This window comes from Geotrypetes seraphini, chromosome 2 (assembly GCF_902459505.1).
Source record: "Geotrypetes seraphini chromosome 2, aGeoSer1.1, whole genome shotgun sequence".
Classification (NCBI taxonomy): domain Eukaryota; kingdom Metazoa; phylum Chordata; class Amphibia; order Gymnophiona; family Dermophiidae; genus Geotrypetes; species Geotrypetes seraphini.
The window spans coordinates 303,090,325-303,112,349 of NC_047085.1; the positions used below are offsets into that span (position 1 = coordinate 303,090,325).

General features: G+C 42.5%; 1 protein-coding gene across 3 annotated transcripts in view; it reads right to left on the bottom strand.

The window, feature by feature from the left end:
• CARD10 (caspase recruitment domain family member 10) overlaps positions 1–22,025 on the bottom strand; it is a 258,903-nt gene that overhangs the window by 72,660 nt on the left and 164,218 nt on the right. For all 3 annotated transcript variants that reach the window (XR_004538001.1, XM_033929903.1, XM_033929902.1), the window contains exons 13-15: positions 9,644–9,681; positions 4,253–4,371; positions 1,049–1,089 (exon numbers count right to left, since the gene is read on the bottom strand). Coding sequence is in view for 2 of the 3 variants with exons in the window: in XM_033929903.1 (XP_033785794.1) it covers positions 1,049–1,089; positions 4,253–4,371; positions 9,644–9,681 (198 nt within the window). In the remaining variant the exon portion in view is untranslated. The remainder of the gene's footprint in view (positions 1–1,048; positions 1,090–4,252; positions 4,372–9,643; positions 9,682–22,025) is intronic.

Below are 22,025 nucleotides of genomic sequence, written 5' to 3' on the forward strand. Positions count from 1 at the left end.
GTGCCAATAAAACGCTATGAACGACAGGAAGTGTGTCTGCAGTATGTGGGAATTGAGGACCACATCTGAGTTTCTAAAGGGGTATTATCTAGACATAGTAAGACCAGTTGTGCAAAACATGGGGATAATAAAACATGCATACAGAAAAAAAAAAAAGTTAGCTTCTCAGTAAAGACGAGAAGGCAGTCAGTATAATGTATTTTCAGGGGCTGGCCACCCTGTCAAACAATCTCTTCAAGGAGAGCAGCTGTGAGCAAGAGAACAGGGAGGGACATGTGATAACAAATTGCTCTTTTGCCATCTTAAAGACATCTCTGCTGCTGTTTGGATGAGGCTTCAGTACCTGACTGTCAAACCCTGTATTTCCAGGAACAGGCGACATAGAGGAGCTCAGCTGAGACTGGCTAGAGGGAAACAGCTCACAGGGGAGGACAGAATTTGTCAACAACACGAGAAACCCCCAGAGACTCAGAGGAGATTAGAAAGAAGAAGAAATGGAATTCTGTGTGTATCCCTCAAGCCTGTGCACAGCCTTCATTCACCCTGACCAATGGGAAAATAAATGGGATTTCTCTAATCCTAGGAAGGAATTTGGGTTCAACAAATCTTCAATGCAACAGTTCTGTGCGTGACTGCTGATTATGAGTGGGTTTTAACATGAAAACCCTCTTTCCTAGAGTATGAACACATAATTAAACACTCTAGAGGTGTTACAAATGGACAGCTTACTATTCAGCTTTACAGTTAATATACTAATCACTGATATTATCCAGAAGAAGGCATTGTTCCATTCTATTTTTACCATACCATAGATTCAGAACTCTTATACAGAATATTCTTTAAGAATGAAACGAGTATGATGATAGGTACTTAAAATTCTACAACCATGCAGGCAGAGCGTCAGTGCGCTCAAAGAATGGAACAACAGTGCCACCCAGTGACCATATTCAGTTACTGCCGATGGCTCCTGTCAAAATGAAGAGCAATCCCTCCATTCTTTTCCTGGTTCACCACTTGGCTTCGCCTCCTTCTATCATGTCTGCATTACCTATTCCGTATGGTTTTCTGTCCAGTGAGTCACAGGAGAAACTGTAGACAGAGAAAGTAAAAACATAATATGAAAATGTGCTTTATATATAATCCACTTACAAGGATGGTAGTGTCTGTCAGGATTTGGCACACCAAGAAAAAAGAAACTGTCCTTGAGGGGCACTGGGATGGGGATGCTTCTGAAGACACCCAAACTCCTGTTATGGCCACTAGGGATGTGGGGTTGCTTGCAGTACAATGGGAAATGTTAATATATTGTAACACAACTGCAAACTAACAGGATAGGGACACAAATAATCACCATTTACCTCAAAATGTGCCCTAAATAGAACATTCAAGGGTCTTATGGGACACTGCAAAGCCACCTACACATCACACATACACCCACAGTCTGAAAAAAAGAAGACACAGAAAAAAAGTGGAGAAAAAGCCTCAGTTAAGCTTCATATGGCTAAAAAAAAAAAAAAAACCACTTAAGTGTCTTTACTATATCAAAAACAGTGGTGAAAAAAAGAGACACAGTAGCAGCCCCCCCAAAAACACCTTGCATCCAGCACGCCAAAATCTCAAATACAAACATTGTGTGAAAAAAGACTGCAGTTCAGAGGCACAGTCAGAAATATTGCAACTTGAGCAAGGATAAAAGAAAAACTTAGCTGTTCACGAAGTCCCAACTTTCTTCAATCAGGCTTATTCGCAAGCCCCACTACCTAGGCCTCGTGGATAAGCAGCCCACCCGACGAGGACTTGCTTTTGGGAAACCATAGTAAAAGGATCACGGGTAGTTCTTGATGATATTGGCAAATATGATATCCCACTACTGCTCCTTATGAATTCGAGTGAGTCACTTCGGGACAGTAAGGGAATTTTTTAAGTACCTTCTTACTTCTCATTTATAATCTTAATGTATATTTTCTTCAAACCGCTTAGAACCTAACGGATGTAGCGGTATATAAGAAATAAATTACATTACATTACATTAAACCTCCATTGCTTCAGGTATACACTTAGGACTAGATTCACAAACCTGCCCGATCAGGCCGGATCCTAGCAGGTCCAATGAATTCAGGAAACTTCAATATCCAGATGGGGCAATCGGAGGAATGCCCCCATCTTCCAGCATGGATCACAGGTCTGCAATCCAAACGCATGCGCAGACCATCTGTAGATGGTCTGCGCATGCATCTAGACCCATCCAGATGTGACTTTTTTTTTTTTTAAACCTTACTGCATGCGTCCTCCTGCTCTCCCCTTCCAAACCCTGCTCTTGCTGCCCAGACTCTCCTGCTCTCTGCCGCCTTCCCTGCAGTGCGAGCCCGCGGGTTTAAAGTGGGGCTGCACTGCGGCGTGCAGCCCCACTTTAAACCCACGGACTCGCACTGCAGAGAAGGCGGCAGAGAGTAGGAGCTTGGGGCAGAAAGTAGGGCTGGAAGATGGGGACAGAGAGCAGAGCAAGGACAGGAGCCGCACGTTTTTATTCCCCCAGTGCTGCAAACTTCTTCCTACAGATCGGGGCAGAGAGCAGCGCTGGAAGATCGGGGCAAGCGGGCAGGAGACATGGGGCAGAGCAGGGGGGCATTCGTGGTGAGCAAGCAGGAGACACGGGGCAGAGCAGGGCTTCTATGGAGCTGGAGAGTCAGAAAGACGTTTACGACTGGTCTCCAGCAGTCGCTTCTTGGGTTGATCGGCCAGCCCAGTCAGTTTTAAATTTTTGGTTGATGAATCGATTCGCAGTCCCAATTTGCATGCGTTTCTCCTCATTAGCATACACGGATTCGAAGCGGATTGCTGGAGAGGTTAGTGAATGGGGCCGGAGGGAAATTTGATCGTAAAGGGGTCGCAAACCGATCGGCACACGATCGGTTTGCTTTGTGAATCTAGCCCTTAGGTTATGAGCCCTCCAGGGCTCCTGTACTTCCTGTACCTTAATACAACTACTCTGAAAAGGTGTGAGCTAAATCCAAACAGACATATAAATGTGAACTAGAAGATTCCTGAAGTTAAAAGCATTTGACGTGGAATTCCAAAGCAAGAACCAGCTTACTGTTACCTAATGATTGGCAGCCAAGTTTCTCATGCTGTTGAACACAGTCAAAATTGTCACTCCTCAGCCAGCACTTTCACACCATCTTTCTCCCACAAGACCCTAAAATTCTTTCAGCAGCCAGTACAATGATTCCTCCCCTTCTATAGCCCATTCCTTTGTAGACTCATCCTGTCTCACACCTACTGCCATCACATATCCTCCTCACATACCTTCTCACTAAGGCCCCGATTCACTAAAGTCAGCGATCATCGCTAAACCTGTTTACACAGGTTTAGCGACGATCACTGCTAACCGACCCGATTCACAAAATGGCCCACCGAGTGTTTTCCCCCTTGATCGCCCATTTTCCGATCCGGCCATGCAATGCAAAATAGCCAAGCGATTGATTCACATACATTGCTTGGCTATTTTCCATCGGGTTTTACGATCTTAAAAACCCAACTGCTGTAGACCTGTCGGTAACTGTGCATGCAAACTTAATAGTGAATCAATCGCTGTTGGAAAATCGGCCAGCAGTGATTGAGTTGCTATTGTTAGTGAATCTAGGCCTCAGTGCTCCTGCAGGAGAGACCTTGCTATGAGTTTACATCCAGCTTTCCTACAAAGACCTTAAAGTGCCCCCTGTGCATCTGTGCATGCTCTTAGGCCTGCCGGCTCCTGCCCCCTTTTACGCTCTCAGAGAGCATGAGAGCTGGCAAGCCTTAAGTATGTGCAGATGCTCAAGGCCCCACTCCGGTCCAGTCAGTGCATAACTTTGTCAGCATCTGCTGGAGAAGCAAGTAAGTGAAAAGCTGATTATCAGTGTGGGGGAGGGAGGCAGAAAATGTTGGTTGTTGAGGTGGCAGTAGGGGGGGGGAAGAAAGAAATGCCAGTCATCCAGAAGATGTGAAATGTTGGTTGCTGCAGGGAGGGGGTGTTAAGAAAGAAATGCCAGTCATTGGGGGGAGGGGTTAGAGCAATGATGATGTTGATGGCAAGAAATGAGGGTTACTGCAGGAGGGCAGGATGGGATTGAAGAAGAAATGTTCTTAGGCCTGTTAGCATGCTTTGGGCTCCTCCCTGGCTGGCATTCCTAGAACAATGGCAGTGACTTGATCAGGATGGAAAGCTAAAGCTGAACCTAGTATGGAAAGAAAAGGAACAAGTTTTTCCTACCTCTTGAAGAATGGAATGGTTTCTTGCTCCCTTTTACGCCGGAGGAGGGAAGAGGGGCCCGGAGGGAAGGGAAAGGTAGACAGTCGGTTAATCCCTTTCTCATATTCGCCTTCGATTCCCTAAACATATGGAGAGGAACCATATTAACCACTCTCACTTTGCTGCAGCTTTTCTAAATTGCACAATATGTGGCTACAGATGAGTCACGGCTTCCACATCTCCCCAATTTCCAATGCAACTTAACCATTTCTACAAAACTTTAAAGTAGGGGTCCTCAACCCAATCCTCAGGACAAACCTAGATAGTCAGGTTTTCAGGATACCCACAATGAATATCTATGAGAAAGGTCTGCATAATATTGAAATAGCACATGCAAATTTATCTCATGCACATTCATCATGGGTATCCTGAAAACCTGACTGGCTAGGTATGTCCTGAGGATTGGGTTGAGAAACTCTGCTTTGGACCTGCCCCAAAATTCAACAGTTTTGGACATATCTTGGTCATTATACTACGATGCTTTGGAGAAGGCGATGGCTTCCGCAACCGAGAGCTCTATTCGGATATTATAATATAGCCACTCCTAAACCTAAAGGAATGACAGCTTTTATCACTAGAGTGCTTTTGATGGGAAAGAAAGCAATTCTTACTAACTGGTTATCCCGAGATCCTCCTTCTAATGCTCAATGGAGAGCCTTGATGATAACTCATGCTACGCTGGAGCGAAGATCGGTGGGAGACTTTGAATATGGGCCGGGTCGTGGATTTCGTCAGACCTGGGAATATTTCTGGCAGGATCTCACACCATATGCTCGAAGTAGACTCTTGAATCAATAGATTTACTTTTCACTCTCAATTTTTCTGTGGCATTGGACTCTTGGGGTGGGGAGGGAGGGAAGGGAGGGAGGGGGAGTGTATTCAATATTATTTCCTGACTATGCTATTTGTTTTATTTGTTATTTGTTGAAATAAAAACATTTGAACATAAATAAATGAGCTGTATCCTACATAGATTTCCTAGCAATCTAGTTTGTGGTCATTTTGGTCAATTTTTGAGGGGGAGGGAGAGAGAAAGAATAGAATTAAGGAAAAAGTAGCATTTTAAGGCAAATTTACTGCCAGCAGAAATTTTCCCTCATAGCCTTTCAAATGTTGCTCTATGTATTTCCTCGGACCCTTCATCTTCTCTTAAACAGAAGTACCACTGTCCACCCCATACAAGAAGATAAGGTAAGTGAGGTGAGAACACAAGTATAATAAATAAGCAAATACCATATACTCAGATTTAAACCTAACTGAGTATAAACCAAGATAGCAGGTTTCCCCCCCCCCCAAAAAGGGGAAAAAACTGTTAACTGAAGTATGAACCAGGGGAAGGGGTGTCTATATGCGAGTGTCATGGTCTTATGGGCACAGTCTATTTACTACACTAGAGGTTAAAATTTTGGATCAGTGGAGGTGGTAACATTTTTATTATGTGTATAAATTTAGTTAGTTATTTTTATAGCCCATCCTTCCCAGGAGCATAGAATGGGTAACAGCGATAAATTTACAAAAATCGGGGGGGGGGGGGGGCATAGGATGAAGGGTGTGTTCACAATGAATTGGAGTCAGAGTATCAGGGTATATGCACAATACACAGGGGAAGAGGAGTGAGGGTTACAGAGGTACATTCTCACTAGGCAGGGGGCAATTGAAGTATCTATTGGAGTGCTGGAGGCATAAATGGATGAGATTACAAAGTATTGGGTGCACTTGATTAGATTACATTCATCATATAGTCGAGTTAGGGCACATAGAGATGCATTTGTCCTGAATTGGGGCAATAGTTGGGATGCACTTGCCATATACAGTGTTCCCCCACAAATTTGCAGTTTGCATACTCACTCATTCGCGGTCTGCTCCGACCGCCTCTTCCTGTAGTAAAGTCGGGCTACACCAATCAGGAGCTGCGTGTCAAAGCAACTCCTGATTGGTGTAGCCCGACTTTACTACAGGAAGAGGCGGTCGGAGTAGACCGCGAGTGATTTTCTTCACCCGCCAGCGCTCCAGCTGCCCTCTCCTGCCTGCCTTGCCTTTTGACAGGTGAAAAACCGCATTTGCGGTTTTTCAAAATTCACGGGGCTTCCTGGAACGGAACCCCCACGTATTTCAGGGGAGTACTGTACTCACATGAAGAATTAATGATGGCAGCGACAAATTCACAGCTAGACTGGAGAAATGGGGTTGGTGGGACCTGGGGGTTGGAAAGGTGTCTGAAGTGGACAGAACCCTGTCCAGCTCAAGGAGATGAAGTCATTTAGTCCCCTCCCTCTCCCCCACAGCTAACATTTCATACCTCCCCAAAGGCTGGCATTTCTTTCTCAAACTCCACCCCTGCTCCTGCCCCCCTCCACCACATTTCCTGTCCCCCTCCCCCCCCAAATAACACTATGTAACAAAATGTTATTTATTTTTTTGTTCCAGGGTACTAAGTGTTCTTTCATAATTACCTATGCCACTAAAGTATAGAAAATTACTATCATTCCCCTCAAACTGCTTTTTTGACCAGGAAATTGATATTTTGAAATTTTACCTTTTCTGCAGGCAGTAGGCACCTGCTGTGCTAATTTTGGCCATAGGACTTAGTAAAAGAGCTCCATAGAGTCACTTGAAGAACTTTCCATCAATATAAATAGTAGTACAGTATTACTATATAGATCTTAAACCCATCAGCACAGTTCAGTTCCAACTGCCTAAGTGATAACATATCTGCATTGTTTTAGATGGTGTACAGAGGCTGCAAACATCCAACAGATGAATTTTGCTATGTATGTAACCAACTTATCAAGGCAAAAGGGAAAAAGTACTCCACAGAAGCAGCGGCTTAGCGAGGGTGAGAGGCACCCGAGGCAGTGGTGCTCCTCCTCCGCCCTCTTTTCCACTCCCCACTTCTACACGCTCCTTCCACGCCCCCCCTCCCCCCCCCCCCCGGCTAAGCACACCGCTTCCTTTCCCCCATACCTCTGTAATATTCCTGATGTGAGCAGCAACCCCTAAGCTGCTGTCGTGCCAGTGTCGGCTCTTCCTCTGATGCCATTTCCTAGACGCAGGTCCAGGAAGTGACGTCACAGAATGAGCAGATGCTAACACGACAGCAAGTTGAGGGTTGCTGCTCGTGCCAGGAACGTTACAGAGGTACAGGTGAAGGGAAGCGGAGCGCATGCGCAGCAGTGGGGGAGGTGGGTGAAGAAGCGGGAGGGCCGTGGTGAACCACCGCCCCCCTCTTACCACGCCACTACACAGAAGCATTGTTTAAGATGTGCAATACATACAGGGCATATTTTGGCATGTCTGCTGGAGATCAAGACAAACCTTGGGCACCTCACTTCACATGCGAGCACTGCCAAAAAAACCCTCTGGCCCCCTTTTACAAAGGTAATTATCGCAGCGGGCCACGGCAATCATTCCAACACCCACTGTGCAGAGGAGGGGGCACCACGGTGCCTTGAGCTGGCCCTGCCTACATCCAAGGTGGGTTTTTTCATGAATCTCATTTTTATTATCTAATTAATTATCTAATTGTACAATTCAAGATTTCCCTACAACTTACTTATTTATTTTATTCCTGTTCATGCCTCACTTGCCTTATCCCTCAACTTCACATGACATCTAAAGTGTGCTTACACTGGAGGATTCCTCTAAAGTCTGCAAACTCAAGCACCGATGCAAAATCCTCAGGGCAGCTCTCTCTTGTTACAGAGAGAAATCCTGCATTCAATAGACATTGACCTTGGGCAACAAGGGGGTCCAATGGGAAACTGAGAAGAATGCAGCGTATCCCATCTAAATTAACACATTTTCTGGTGACCTATGAGTACAGATTAGCAGGTACCGATGTCTGCTCATCCTTTCTGCTACATAATTCAGAAAAGGGCCAATGAGAATTCGTAGCTACAGGTTTAACAGAAGAATTTTGGACAGGTGCTCAAATTTCACAGATCCCGCATTTGAAATGAATCAGGACACCTAGAATCATCTTTCCTGCACTTGTGGAACATGCATGGGTTGGTCACAGGACAATTGCAATCTGTAGTGCTGTGGTTCTCAAACCTGTCCTGGAGGAACTCCAGCCAGCCAGGTTTTCCAAACATCTGGAATTAATATTCAGGAGAGAGATTTGAATGCATTGCCTCCACTGCATGCAAATCGCTCTCATGAGCATCCATTGCAGATATCCTGAAAACCTGACTGGCTGGAGTTCCTCCAGGACAGGTTTGAAAACCACCGTTTTAGTGGATCCAAAGAATGGCACAGTGCCTCTCTTGGTTCGATATAATAATAACAATTTATTTATTTACCGCAAAACCGTGAAGTTCTATGCAGTTTACATCATTTAAAATACTTCATTTAGTATACAATAAAAGTTGAAGAGAATTGGAAAATTAAAAACAATGGCTAAAAACTCTAAAATATCTGATTATTGCCTAATAATAAAAAAAATATTGCAAAATTAACCATCTAAATACTTCAGAAACAAATATGTTTTTAGATGTTTTCTAAATTCCCTATAAATTTCGGTAAGAAGAAGTAGTTGATCTAAATTTTTGCCCCATGCTGCTGCCTGATATGAAAGAAGATGCTGGTGATGTTTTTTAAGTTTGTATCCTTTAACAGGCAGAAAAGCAAAATTCAAATGTGAACTTCTCTTATGTCTATTGGTTGTAAAAAAGAAAAGTTCATTTATATATTTAGGAGTCAAACCAAATAGAACCTTAAAACAAAAGCAACCAAATTTAAATTTCACACGCACCTCCACTGGCAACTAATGCAACATCTGGTAGAGGGGTGTCACGTGGTCATATTTCTTTAACCCAAAAATTAAACTGACTGCTGCATTTTGCACCATCTGCAATCTGCAATCTTCTGAGAAATTGCTGAATATGCAATATTTCAGTAGTCAAGTTGAGTCAATATAAGAGATTGCACCAAGACTCTGAATGATGAAACATCAAAATATACCGTAATGGACCACAACTTTCAAAGAGTAAAGAAACCCTTTTTAACCAAAGAGTCCACTTGGTCTTTCATTGTCAGTCCTTGGTCCAGTATTATACCCAAAATTTTAATAGATTGAATAGGATAGCTAAATTTATTGATACACAGTGATGTTTTGGTATCAAACAGATGTGGTGAACTTTAAACAGAAGGGTGTTCCCTGCTGAGTCATCATTCCACTCTCTTCTCTCATTCATGTCACTTATACTCACAACTTGCATTTTCTGGTCAGTCCCCTGCCCCAATACCCTCAGAGCGCTAAGCCTCTCAGAACCACATCCTTTTTCTTTGCTGCCATCTTGCTGCATCACCCTCATGAGAAGGTCTGAATATGTCTTTCAATGATGAACTCACCTTGATATTCAAAAGCTCATCAGAACCATCGTAGGACTCTAAAGAAAAGAAACAGGAATTTTCAATCAATCCAAAATCATCAGTCCAGCAAGAGTCTCCTGCTCTCTAGTGACATCAGAGCCTACTTCTTAGAACAGATCTGCAATATAGCAAAATTACAGGTACTGACTTCATTAAAGACTGGAAAGAAGGCTAGTGCAAATAGCTTGTCAGTGTGGGAGACCAATTAGCACCCAACTGCATATTGCCTTCCCATGATGAAGTATTTGTGACCCACTCTATCCTGAGACAAGAATGTCTTATCAGACTCATTTCAATATGCATGAATCTCATTATTCCTTTTTGGATATGCAGCCACTGAAATGACTACAATTTCTATAGAGAAAGACAGATACATTGTACTGAGAATTCATAACATAAGAACATAAGAACATAAGACTTGCCTCTGTCGGGTCAGACCGGAGGTCCATCGTGCCCGGCAGTCCGCTCACGCGGCGGCCCCTCAGGTCCAGGACCTGATAGTGCTCCTACCCTAAAACTCACATATGCTTTTCGCTTTTGTCCTGTAGTGTAACCTTCTATCTATACCCTGTAATCCCCTTCTCTTTCAGGAAGTCATCCAGTCCCTTTTTGAAACCCAGTATTGTACTCTGTCCTATTACCTCCTTTGGAAGCGTGTTCCAGGTGTCCACCACCCTCTGAGTGAAGAAAAACTTCCTTGCATTCGTTTTGAATCTGTCCCCTCTCAGTTTTTCTGAGTGACCTCTTGTTTTTGTTGTCCCCGCTAGTCTGAAGAATCTGTCCCTATCCACCCTCTCTATGCCTTTCATGATTTTATATGTCTGTATCATGTCTCCTCTCAGTCTCCGCTTTTCCAGGGTAAAGAGCCCCAGTTTGTCCAACCTTTCGGCATATGAAAGGTTCTCCATTCCCTTTATCATCCTAGTTGCTCTCCTCTGGACCCTCTCAAGTATCGCCATGTCTTTCCTAAGGTACGGCGACCAGTACTGGACACAGTATTCCAGATGCGGTCGCACCATTGCTCGATACAATGGCAGGATGACCTCCTTCGTTCTGGTAGTGATACCTTTTTTGATAATGCCCAGCATTCTGTTCGCTTTCTTTGAGGCCGCTGCACATTGCGCCGCTGGCTTCATTGTTGTATCCACCAATACCCCCAGGTCTTTTTCTAGGGTGCCTTTCCCCATCTCCCTTCCTCCCATCGTATAGCTGTACATGGGGTTCCCTTTCCCGATGTGCAAGACCTTACATTTCTCTACATTGAAGCTCATCTGCCATCTTTTTGCCCACTCGCACAGTTTGTTCAGGTCGCTCTGTAGTTCTTTGCATTCCTCAACAGTTTTGACCCTGTTGGAGAGTTTTGTATCGTCCGCGAACTTGATAACTTCACATTTCGTGCCCGTTTCCAGATCGTTAATGAATATATTGAACAGCAGCGGTCCCAACACTGACCCCTGGGGGACACCACTCGTGACCTCTTTCCAGTCAGAGTAGTGTCCTTTTACTACTACCCTCTGTTTCCTATCCATCAGCCAATTTTGGATCCATCTGTGGACGTCCCCTTCCACCCCGTGGTTCCACAGTTTCTTCAGCAGGCGCTCGTGGGGTACCTTGTCAAAGGCTTTTTGGAAATCCAGATAAACTATGTCAATGGGGCTACCTTGGTCCAAATGTTTGCTTATCCCCTCAAAGAAATGTAGTAGATTCGTTTGGCATGATCGTCCTTTATAGAAACCGTGCTGGCTTGATCTCATCAGTTTATTTTTTTCTATATGCTCATTGATACCTTCCCTGATCAGTGATTCGACCATCTTCCCTGGAACTGAGGTCAAGCTCACCGGTCTATAGTTCCCCGGGTCGCCTCTCGATCCTTTTTTGAAGATTGGTGTAACATTTGCTATCCTCCAATCTTCCGGGATTATCCCTGATCTTAAGGATAGGTTGCAAATATGCCTGAGTAACTCCGCTATTTCGTCTCTGAGCTCCTTCAATATCCTCGGGTGGATCCCATCCGGGCCAGGAGATTTGTCGATTTTCAATCTATCTATCTGCCTTAGAACGGCTTCGAGGCTTACCTCCATGCATGATAATATACCCTCCTGATCCTCCTTGAAGATTTTTTCTGGTTCCGGCACGCTGGATGTGTCTTCTTTTGTAAAGACCGACGCGAAGAACTTGTTTAGTCTATCAGCCACCTCTTTTTCCTCCTTCACCACTCCTTTCTTGTCTCCCTCATCCAGGGGTCCCACCTCCTCCCTTGCTGGCTGTTTCCCTTTTACATATCTGAAAAATGGTTTAAAGTTTCTTGCTTCCTTGGCTAGTCTCTCCTCGTATTCTTTCTTGGCTTTTCTGACCACTCGGTGACATTCTTTCTGATGCTCCCTGTGCTCTTTCCAGTTTTCTTCCGTTTTGTCCTTCTTCCACTTCCGAAATGATGTTTTCTTGTCTCCTATCACTGTCTTTACTTCATTGTTTATCCATGCTGGGTCTTTAGTCTGATTCTTTTTGCCTCCTTTCCTAAATCTGGGTACATATAGGTGTTGTGCCTCGCTTACTGTGTCCTTGAGTAGGGACCAGGCTTGCTCCACAGACAGAGCTTTCTTGTAGCTGTTTCTGAGTTTCTTCTTCACCATTTGTCTCATGGCATCATAGTTCCCTTTTCTGAAGTTAAACGCTGTTCCCTTTGTTCTCTTCCCCTTTGGTAATCCTACTTCCACTTGGAACAGAATCATGTTGTGGTCACTGTTTCCTAGCGGTCCCATTACTTCCACTCCCTTTGCAGGTCCTTTAAGCCCGTTGAGGATCAGGTCCAGGATCGCTGCCCCTCTCGTTGGAGTCTGTACAAGTTGTTCCATGAAACAATCCTGGACGGCTTCCAGGAACTCCGTTTCCTTCGTGCATTTTGAATTTCCAAGATGCCAGTCTATCCCGGGATAGTTGAAATCTCCCATAACTATAGTGTTGGCGTTCTTGCATTCCCTCCTCAGTTCGGCTACCATTTCTGTATCCTCTGCTTCAAATTGCCCAGGTGGACGGTAGATCAGACCCATCTTTATCTCGGATCCGTTTTTTCCTGGTATTTTAACCCACAATGACTCTAGTTGTCCATTTACCGCTGCTGTATCCACACTGGTTGAGTGAATGGTTTCTCTTATGTACAGTGCTATTCCGCCTCCCTTCTGATAATTCCTATCTTTTCGGTAGAGTTTATACCCTGGCAGTACTATGTCCCATTTGTTTTCCTCGTTCCACCATGTTTCCGTGATCCCTATGATGTCTAGGTTCTCATTTTTGGCCATGACTTCCAATTCTCCCATTTTGTTCCTTAGGCTCCTTGCATTAGTGTACATGCAGTTCAAGTCCTGGCATTTAGTCTTCCTCGCTGTTTTCCCATGTGCTTCAGTCCTCTTTCTGTCCTCTTCCTGGCCAGCCAACTCCTGTATTTTATCTCCTTTGTCCTCCCTTTGTGATATGTTTCTATTGCCTCGCCCATGTGGCATGTTCGTATTTACTACTTCCTGAGCCTTCCATTCTTCCTGATCCTTTTTGACTTCCCCTTGTAGTATGTTTATCATGTCCTCCTCCCTCTTCATCTGTCTCCCTTGTTGTTTCATAACCTGTTGCTGTTCACATGTGTCTGCCCAGCATTTATCCCCCTCAGTACCTTCACTGGGTACTGGGTCCCGAACCGTCGATATCAGTTCGACTGTCGGCTTTCCCCTTCCATTTAGTTTAAAGCTTGCTCTATCGCTCTTCTGATGTTATTTGCTAGTTGTCTAGTTCCTGCCGTGCTCAGGTGCAGACCATCCTTCTTGTAGAGCTTGTTCTTTCCCCAGAACGTTGTCCAGTTCCTCACGAAGAGAAATCCCTCTTCCTCACACCATCTCCTCATCCAAGCATTTATTGATTGTAGTTCCGTCTGCCTCTTCGTTTCTGCCCTCGGTACTGGCAGGATCTCTGAGAAGGCTATCCTCTGGGTCCTCATCTTCAGTTTCCTTCCTAGGATCCTGAACTGTTCGGTCAGTGCATTCTTGTTGTAGTCTCTCCTGGTGACATCGTTCGTCCCGACGTGAACTATCACTGCTGTCTCTTCCGTCTCTGTTCCCTCCAGGATTCTTTCAATTCTGTCCACGATGTCCTTAGTTCTTGCTCCTGGGAGACAGGTCACTAGCCGATCCTCTCTCCCTCCTGCTACGTGACTGTCTACTTGCCTTAGGATTGAGTCTCCCACTAGGATTGCAGATTTCCCCTTTTTTAGCCTCCGTTGCGGTCGCAGGTCTGTGTCCCTGGTGTTCCTCATTTCTTCTCGCTCTAGGCACTGATATCAGTGCAAACCAAAAGGCAAGAAATCAAAAATGCCTGAACATAAGAACATAAGAAGTTGCCTCCGCTGTGGAAGACCAGAGGTCCATCCTGCCCAGCGGTCCGCTCCCGCGGCGGCCCATCAGGCCCACTGCCTGAACAGTGGTGTCTGACTAATTTTGTAATTTACCTCTAATCCTGTCCCTATAACCCTATAACCGAGACTACGACGGGAACTCCCCACAGCCATTTCCTATTGGCGATCTACACGGGGCAGGAGTGTAGGAAGATCGCTCCTGCCCCGAAAGCCCGCTAGACCACCAGGTAAGGTGGGACGCCGGGGGGAAGGCTAAACTGTGTGTGGGGGGGTCTTTTTTCCCCCTCCCCAAAAAATCACGAATATGTGAAATTGCGATTGCCGAAACTGTGAATGGGGAGGGGGAAGTGTATCCTTTAGCTTCATCTTTTATTATCTCTATATTTGTTTTTTCATACATATTGGATTATGGGCCCACCCCTTATATCCTTCTTAATACTATTATTGTCATCAGAACTAGTTTATTTATAAAACTTGTTTGGAGACCAATCAACATGGTGTACAAAACAAACAGCAACTTACAATATAATGGAATGAAATATATGTACATAAGACTAAGGGCTCCTTTTACTAAGCCGCGTTAGGGCTTTAACGCATGGAACAGCGCGTGCACTACATTGCTGTACACGCTAGACCTTAATGCCAGCATTGAGCTGGCGTTAGTTCTAGAAGCGTAGCACGCGGTATAGCACGCAGTAATTTCTTGCGTGCGCTAACAACGCTAGCGCACCTTAGTAAAAGGAGCCGTGAGAAATTATTAGTCTAGTGTAGAGCAGCCAGTCCTAAATTGCAAAAGTGATTTTCTTTTTAAAATCATATTTGACAAATTATTTCATTCCTCATCTGCTCTAATCCTAAAAGATTTCCTTCCCCATAAATCTTTTATGATGCTTTGCCAGGGAATACTAATAAATTCTTCTGTGATGACTAAAACAGACACCTAAGATGTATTGTTCTACTCAATTTATGCAAACATATTTTGTACCACCACATGATGAAAATACACTCTCTCTTCTAGGTACATATCCAGACAGCAGAGAGGAACAAGGAATGCAGGGAAGTCGCCAGTTTGCAGATTTCTGTTGTAGGTGTTGATCTTAAAGGTGTCACTGTTGTTGCTATGGCTCTGATTCATTGCATTTTTACCTTACCTTGGATTGAAAAGCCAACTCGCTAATAGCTACACAAAATGCATTCTACTAAACAGGTTTGCTATTGTTTACTTAGAAATGACCTTACAAAGTGTGGGGTTGGTTTTCTGTGTTCTTTCAATCTCTTTAGACAGAACATGAATGCCTTTTTTTAATTATTATTTTTTTTTATTTATATCCTTTTACAATTTATCAAACATTTACTGTCTTGAAAGAGATCATAAAATACAGAAAGGAAAATTATCCTAAATGTACACTAAAATGTATACTGCAAATATCATCAATTAGTCAGTCCACAAATTTAGAACCAAGAGAAGAAATAAATGTAACAATTAAAAGAATAGTTATTAAAAAATAGAGTGATGGAATGGTTATCCCTCCTACAGACAGTAGACAGGTCATTCATCAAGGACTAAGAGACCAACCTTTCTTTTGGCCCTAAAAAAATCTAATAGTTTAGGCTCATAAAAAAGGAGATTATTACTTTGATAAGAAGTAAAACATTTTGCTGGAAATTTAAGCAAGAAAGTTTTCCCAAGGGCCAGGACTCTTGGCCGCAAGGCTAAGAATTCCTTTCTGCACCTCTGGGTTTTCAAAACCAGATCAGGAAAAATTCTAACATTTGAGCCCAAAAATTTGTCATTTAAATGACAGAAATACAGACGTAAAACATATTCTCTATCACTTTCCAGTGCTAGAGTCGGCAGAAGAGTGGTTCTATCCGTAACTACCTCAAGGGAACTTTCTAGAAATAAAGACAAATCAACATTTTCTTCAGATTTTCCTTTAGGGGTAGGCTCCCCTTGAGGTCTCCTAATATCCAAGTAATAAGCCCTAACAATTGGCTAGTACTTCTCGAAAGTACTTTCTCGCCATCTCCATAGGAGAGATGAAGGGACATTTAAGAAAGTTCAAAAATCTCAAATTATTTTTCCTAAGTGAGTTTTCAAAATTTTCCAACTTCTGAGAAATAAATGATCTTTCCTTAAGCATTTCCATTTGGACAGACTTTACTTCCTTCAAACTCTCCTCTAGTTTCTCCAATTTCTTAGTTAAATTAGTTAGTCGCACTCCCTGCTGCTCAACCTTGGAATAGATAGTCCCATAGTCAGTTTTGATGGATGAAAGACTCAATTTAAGGTTGGCATCCATGATAGATATGGCCTGCCAAAGCGCTTCCATATCTATTTACTCAGGTCATTTCAGCTCTCCAAAACTGATGTTATTCCCTCCAGAAGCACCTCTCACTTCTCTTTCCATGGTATCAGGGGTTAGCTGGTCAACCTTTACAACACTGTCCTGCTGAAGACCTGATGGTATACATCCCAGAGTACTAACAGAATTTAAAAATTAAGTTGCATAACTATTGTTAGTAATTTATCTTTAAAATCCATCATGCCACTAGAAGACTGGAGGGTGGCCAGCGTGACACTGATCTTTAAAAAGGGTTCTAGAGGTGATCTGTGAAATTATAGACTGGTGGGTCTGGTATTGGTGCTGGGCAAAATGGTAGAGACAATTATAAAGAACAAAATTACAGAACATATACAAAAGTATGGATCAATGAAACAAAGCCAACATGGATTTAGTCAAGGGAAATCTCGCCTCACCAATCTACTGCATTTCTTCAAAGAGATGAATAAACACGTGGATAAGATGAGCTGGTCAATATTGTGTATTTGGATTTTTTTAAAAGCACTTGACAAAGTACCTCAAGAAAGACTTCTGAGGAAATTAGAAAGTCATGGGATAGGAGGTAATGTCCTATTATGGATTAAGACCTGATTAAAAATAAAAAACAAAGGTCAATATTCTCAATGGGGAAGGATAAATAATGGGGTTCCCAATATGTCTATGCTGGGACCGCTGCTTTTTAACATATTTATAAATTATCTAGAGCTGGGAATTGCTAGTGAGATAATTAAATTTGCTGATGACACAAAATTGTTAAATCACAAGAGGACCTTGTGAGACTGTAAGACTGGGCATCAAAATGGCAGATGATGTTTAATGTGAACAAGTGCAAAGTGATGCTTATGGGAAAGAGGAACCCAAAATATAACTACGTAATGCATGGTTCCATGTTAGGAGTCACCGCCCAGAAAAAAAGATCTAGGTGTCATCACTGAGGATATTTTGAAACCCTCAGTGTGTGGCGGCAGCTAAGAAAGCAAATAGAATGTTAGGAATTATCAGGAAAGGTATGGAAAACAAAAATGAGAATGTTATAATGCCATTGTATCTCTCCATGGTGTGGCTACACCTTGCACACTGTATACAATTCTGGTCACCACATCTCAAAAAAGATAGAGCAGAATTAGAAAAGGTACAGAGAAGGGCTTTTACTGATCTCATACAACCATGTCCCAGATGTAAGGATGTACTTTTCAGGAAGTTAAACCATTAGTATGCTAACTCACATGCAGAAAATCCTTATAATCTTCTGAATTATGTTTTATTGAATAAATATAGTAAACAATCACAATTGGCAGGTTTCTCAGAGGCTGGCAGTCTCTGGGTTACAATATGTTTTAGAAACAGGCTAAGGTTTGGAAAGCAGGGATAAAGAAAAAACAGGACAGATGCCAGGAAAGAGATGCAGAGTTATCTTTGTGTGAGATAAGATGCTTATGCACGGTGAATAGACAATCCTATAATCAAAGGGGGTTCAGTCTTGTGGCTGATGCAGGCAGAGACACGAGACTGACCCTGAACAAAAAGGCAGAGAGGCACACCCAAGGCAAGGGGAGAGGGTGCAAGAGAGAGCCCAATAGAAACAGAGTTTAGCACCAGATTGCAGAAGAAAGGTCACACCTTGCTGACCTTGTCAGGGCAAAGCTATAGAAATGACCAGGAAGTGAGAAATGAGACAAAGGATTCAAGAGGTGGTTTTAGGAGAAAGACCACTGGCAGAGAAGCTTTTACAGGCAAGCAGGAGTGACTGCAGTATATGTACGACTACATTGCTCACAATGCTTAGCTCACATATCCTGGCAAGCAATAGCAATAAAGTTCTGTGAAATTACTGAATCATATAAAGCATATCTTGGAGCCCTGTCACAACCAGAGTAAGGCTGCCAGGAGCATAACAAGGGCAGTGAAAATGATAAAAAGGATGGGATGACTTCCCTATGAGCTAGGGCTCTTTTACCTGGAGAAGAGACAGCTCAGGGAAATAGAGGTCTATAAAATACTGAGTGGAGTGAAATGGGTATATGTGAATCGCTTTGTCTATGCTTTCCAAAAATACTAGGGCTAGGGGGCATGAGATGAAGCTACTATGAAGTAAGATTTAAAAACAAACCAGATAAAATATGTCTTCAATCAACATGTATTTAAACTCTGGAATTTATTGCCGGAGAATGTGGTGAAAGCAGTTAGCTAAGCAGGAAAGGTTTGGATAATTTCCTAAAAGAAGAGTCCATAAGCCATTATTAAGATGGACTTGGGGAAGTGCACTGTTTATTTCTAGGATGAGCAACAAAAATCTGTTTTACCCCTTGGATTCTTACCAAGTACTTGTGACCTGGATTGGCCAATGTTGCAAACAGGATACAGGGCTTCATGGACCTTCAGTCTGTCCCAGTATGACAACTCTTGTTTTCTTATGTTCTAAGACTATCAGAACTACTGATGGACGACAAAACATTACCTTGGTAGAAACTTAGGATACATTGTAAGCAGATATGGGCACCTAAAAATTGTTTGTGTTGTTTTCATTTGGAATTTTCTTTGTTTCCAATGCATGTTAATATTTATGCTATGTAATGTTATGTACAACAAAGAAAAATGGGAAGACCCAATGATCCACCGATGAAAACAAAAAACTGTGGATACAGATGTTCTGGAGATAATTTATTATACACTGACATATAAAAACATGAAAATTCAATGAAAAAAGTACAATGATAAAAAATACAGTAATATAAATAAAAATCCAACTGGACATATAAAAACATGAAAATTCAATGAAAAAAGTACAATGATAAAAAATACAGTAATATAAAAAAAAAATCCAACTGGACCCTACACGGTCCGTGTTTCGGCAAACACACCTTCCTCAGGGGTCCAATGGTTTGCAAGCTCACATATAAAGAATTGGACTGAAAACAGTCTATTGTCTTTAAACATGTGAGCAAAGAACACCGCAGACAAGCTGAAGTAGCGTTTTTTGGGGGTGGAAAAAGAGCATCTTATGGAGCAAAAAATACAGTATGTAACATTCATACCACTCTTTATTATGCGATGCCTTGTCATGCATAATTGTGGTAATATGGCACACTACTTATGCCATTTCCTTCTTAAATAAAGATACTAGAGCAAGCGCGCCTTTTCACGCTGCTTTATTTCAGCTCTCGTGTTCTCAGATGGTAGTTCTGCTGGTAAGTTTTTGGCGTTGTTCCAGTTCTTTATTCCCCCTGCGTATAATTTTATTTTAGGAGAAACGTACCCATGAAGTGTAGCTACTACTACTATTACTACTTATCACTTATATAGCACTGAAAGGCTACGCAGTGTTGTACATTTTGACATTTATAGAAGGACATACAGACATGACATAAAGGGTTGGAGATGCAGAACCCAAAGTGAGAGGAGTTAGGAGTCAAAAGCACTCTTGAAGAGGCTTTCTTATCCCCTTTTCATATAAATCACTTATTATTATTATGTAGTATATCTAGATTTTCAGAAAGCTTTTGATAAAGTTCCTCATGAAAGGCTCCTGAAAAAATTAAAAAGAAACATGGCAAACGTGGTAAAGGTCAGTTGTGGATTAGGAATTGGTTATCGGATAGAAAACAGAAGGTAGGGTTAAATGGTCATTTTTTTCAATGGAGGAGAGTAAACAGTTGAGTGCTGCAGGAATCTGTTCTGGGACCGGTGCTATTTATAAATTATCTGGAAACTGGAACAACGAGTGAGGTGATTAAGTTTGCAGATGACACTAAACTGTTCAAAGCTGTTAAAACGCATGCAGATTGAGAAACATTGCAGGCAGACCTTAGGAAATTGGAAGACTGGGCATCCATGTGGCAGATGAAATTTAATGTGGACAAATGCAAAGTGATGCACATTGGGAGAAATAACCCAAATCATAGTTACTGGATGCTAGGGTCCACCTTGGGGGTTAGTGCCAAAGAAAAGGATCTGGGTGTCATTGTAGACAATGCAATGAAACCTTCTGTCCAATGTATGGCGGTGGCCAAAAAAGCAATCAGGATGCTAGGAATTATTTAAAAAAGGGATGGTTAACAAGACTAAGAATGTTATAATGCCCTTGTATAGCTCTATGGTTCAATCTCACCTGGAGTATTGCATTCAGTTCTGGTCTCCTTATCTCAAGAAAGATATAGCAGTACTAGAAAAGGTTCAAAGAAGAGTGACCAAGATGATAAAGGGGATGGAACTCCTCTCGTATGAAGAAAGACTAAAACAGTTAGGACTCTTCAGCTTGGAAAAGAGATGGCTGAGAGGAGATATGACTAAAGTCTACAAAATCCTGAGTGGAGTAGAACGGGTACTAGTGGATCGATTTTTCACTCTGTCATAAATTACAAAGACCAGGGGAACACTGGGGGACATTCGATGAAGTTACAGGGAAATACTTTTAAAACCAATAGGAAGAAATATTTTTTCACTCAGAGAATAGTTAAGCTCTGAAATGCATTGCCAGAGGTTGTGGTAAGAGTGGATAGCGTAGCTGGTTTTAAGAAAGGTTTGGACAAGTTCCTGGAGGAAAAGTCCATAGTCTGTTCTTGAGAAAGACATGGGGGAAGCCTCTGCATGCCCTGGATCGGTAGCATTGAATGTTGCTACTCCTTATGTTTTGGCTAGATATTAGGGACCTGGATTGGCCAACGTGAGAATGGGCTACTGGGCTTGATAGACCATTGGTCTGACCCAGTAAGGCTATTCTTATGGTCTTATCAATTTGTGTTTCTTTTTTTCTTTGCAAGTTTGCAAGATTGAGACGGTAGTGGCTATGAGCTTTTTCTGACCCCCATATGCATATTTGTTGCACATCTTCAGTTTTGCATTATATAATATGAACATGTCTTTATTAGATATTAAATTCCTTCCATGTGGTGCTATGTTCTGCTTAAACTCAGTTGCCTGGCATCCTTCTTCCACTTAGTAACATAGTAAATGACGGCAGATAAAGACCCGAATGGTCCATCCAGTCTGCCCAACCATACATGCTTCATAAATTAATAATTTAATTTAAATGGCCCTTTTTCTTAGATATTTCTGGCCCGGAAACGTAGAGCCCTGCCCGGTAGTGTGCTTAGGTTCCATCTACTGGAGTTTCCATCAAAGCGTACTCCAGTCCATCTTAACCATCCCAGCCCATCAAAGCCCTCCCAAGCCTGTCCTCAACTGAATGTCCATATACTGGATACAGACCGTGCAAGTCTGCCCAGTACATAAGAACACTTCTTTTTAAATACAGACATTAGAGGCAGCACAGTTTCTCTTGTTGCTTTGTTTTAGGTCCCCGTTTTCAGATGGATGCTTGGCTGGCTAGTCGTTTTGATTTATTGTTTGACTGATTGCTCAGTGTTTTTATAATCCTATAATACAGTGTCTCTCAAAACCTTTTAGCTCTGGCACACTAAACAAAGGAAATGGTTATTGCGGCACTGGGGTTTTTTTTTTTAAGTTCAATATTCTTTATTTCGTTTTGAAGCGCAAAATTTACAAAAATTCTATTGACCTGATACAGAAATTAGAATTGAAATTATAAAATTGCAAAACCGCCCCTCCAATAAAAAAAAACAAATTTGAGATTTATTTATTTATTTAAAGTTCTTTA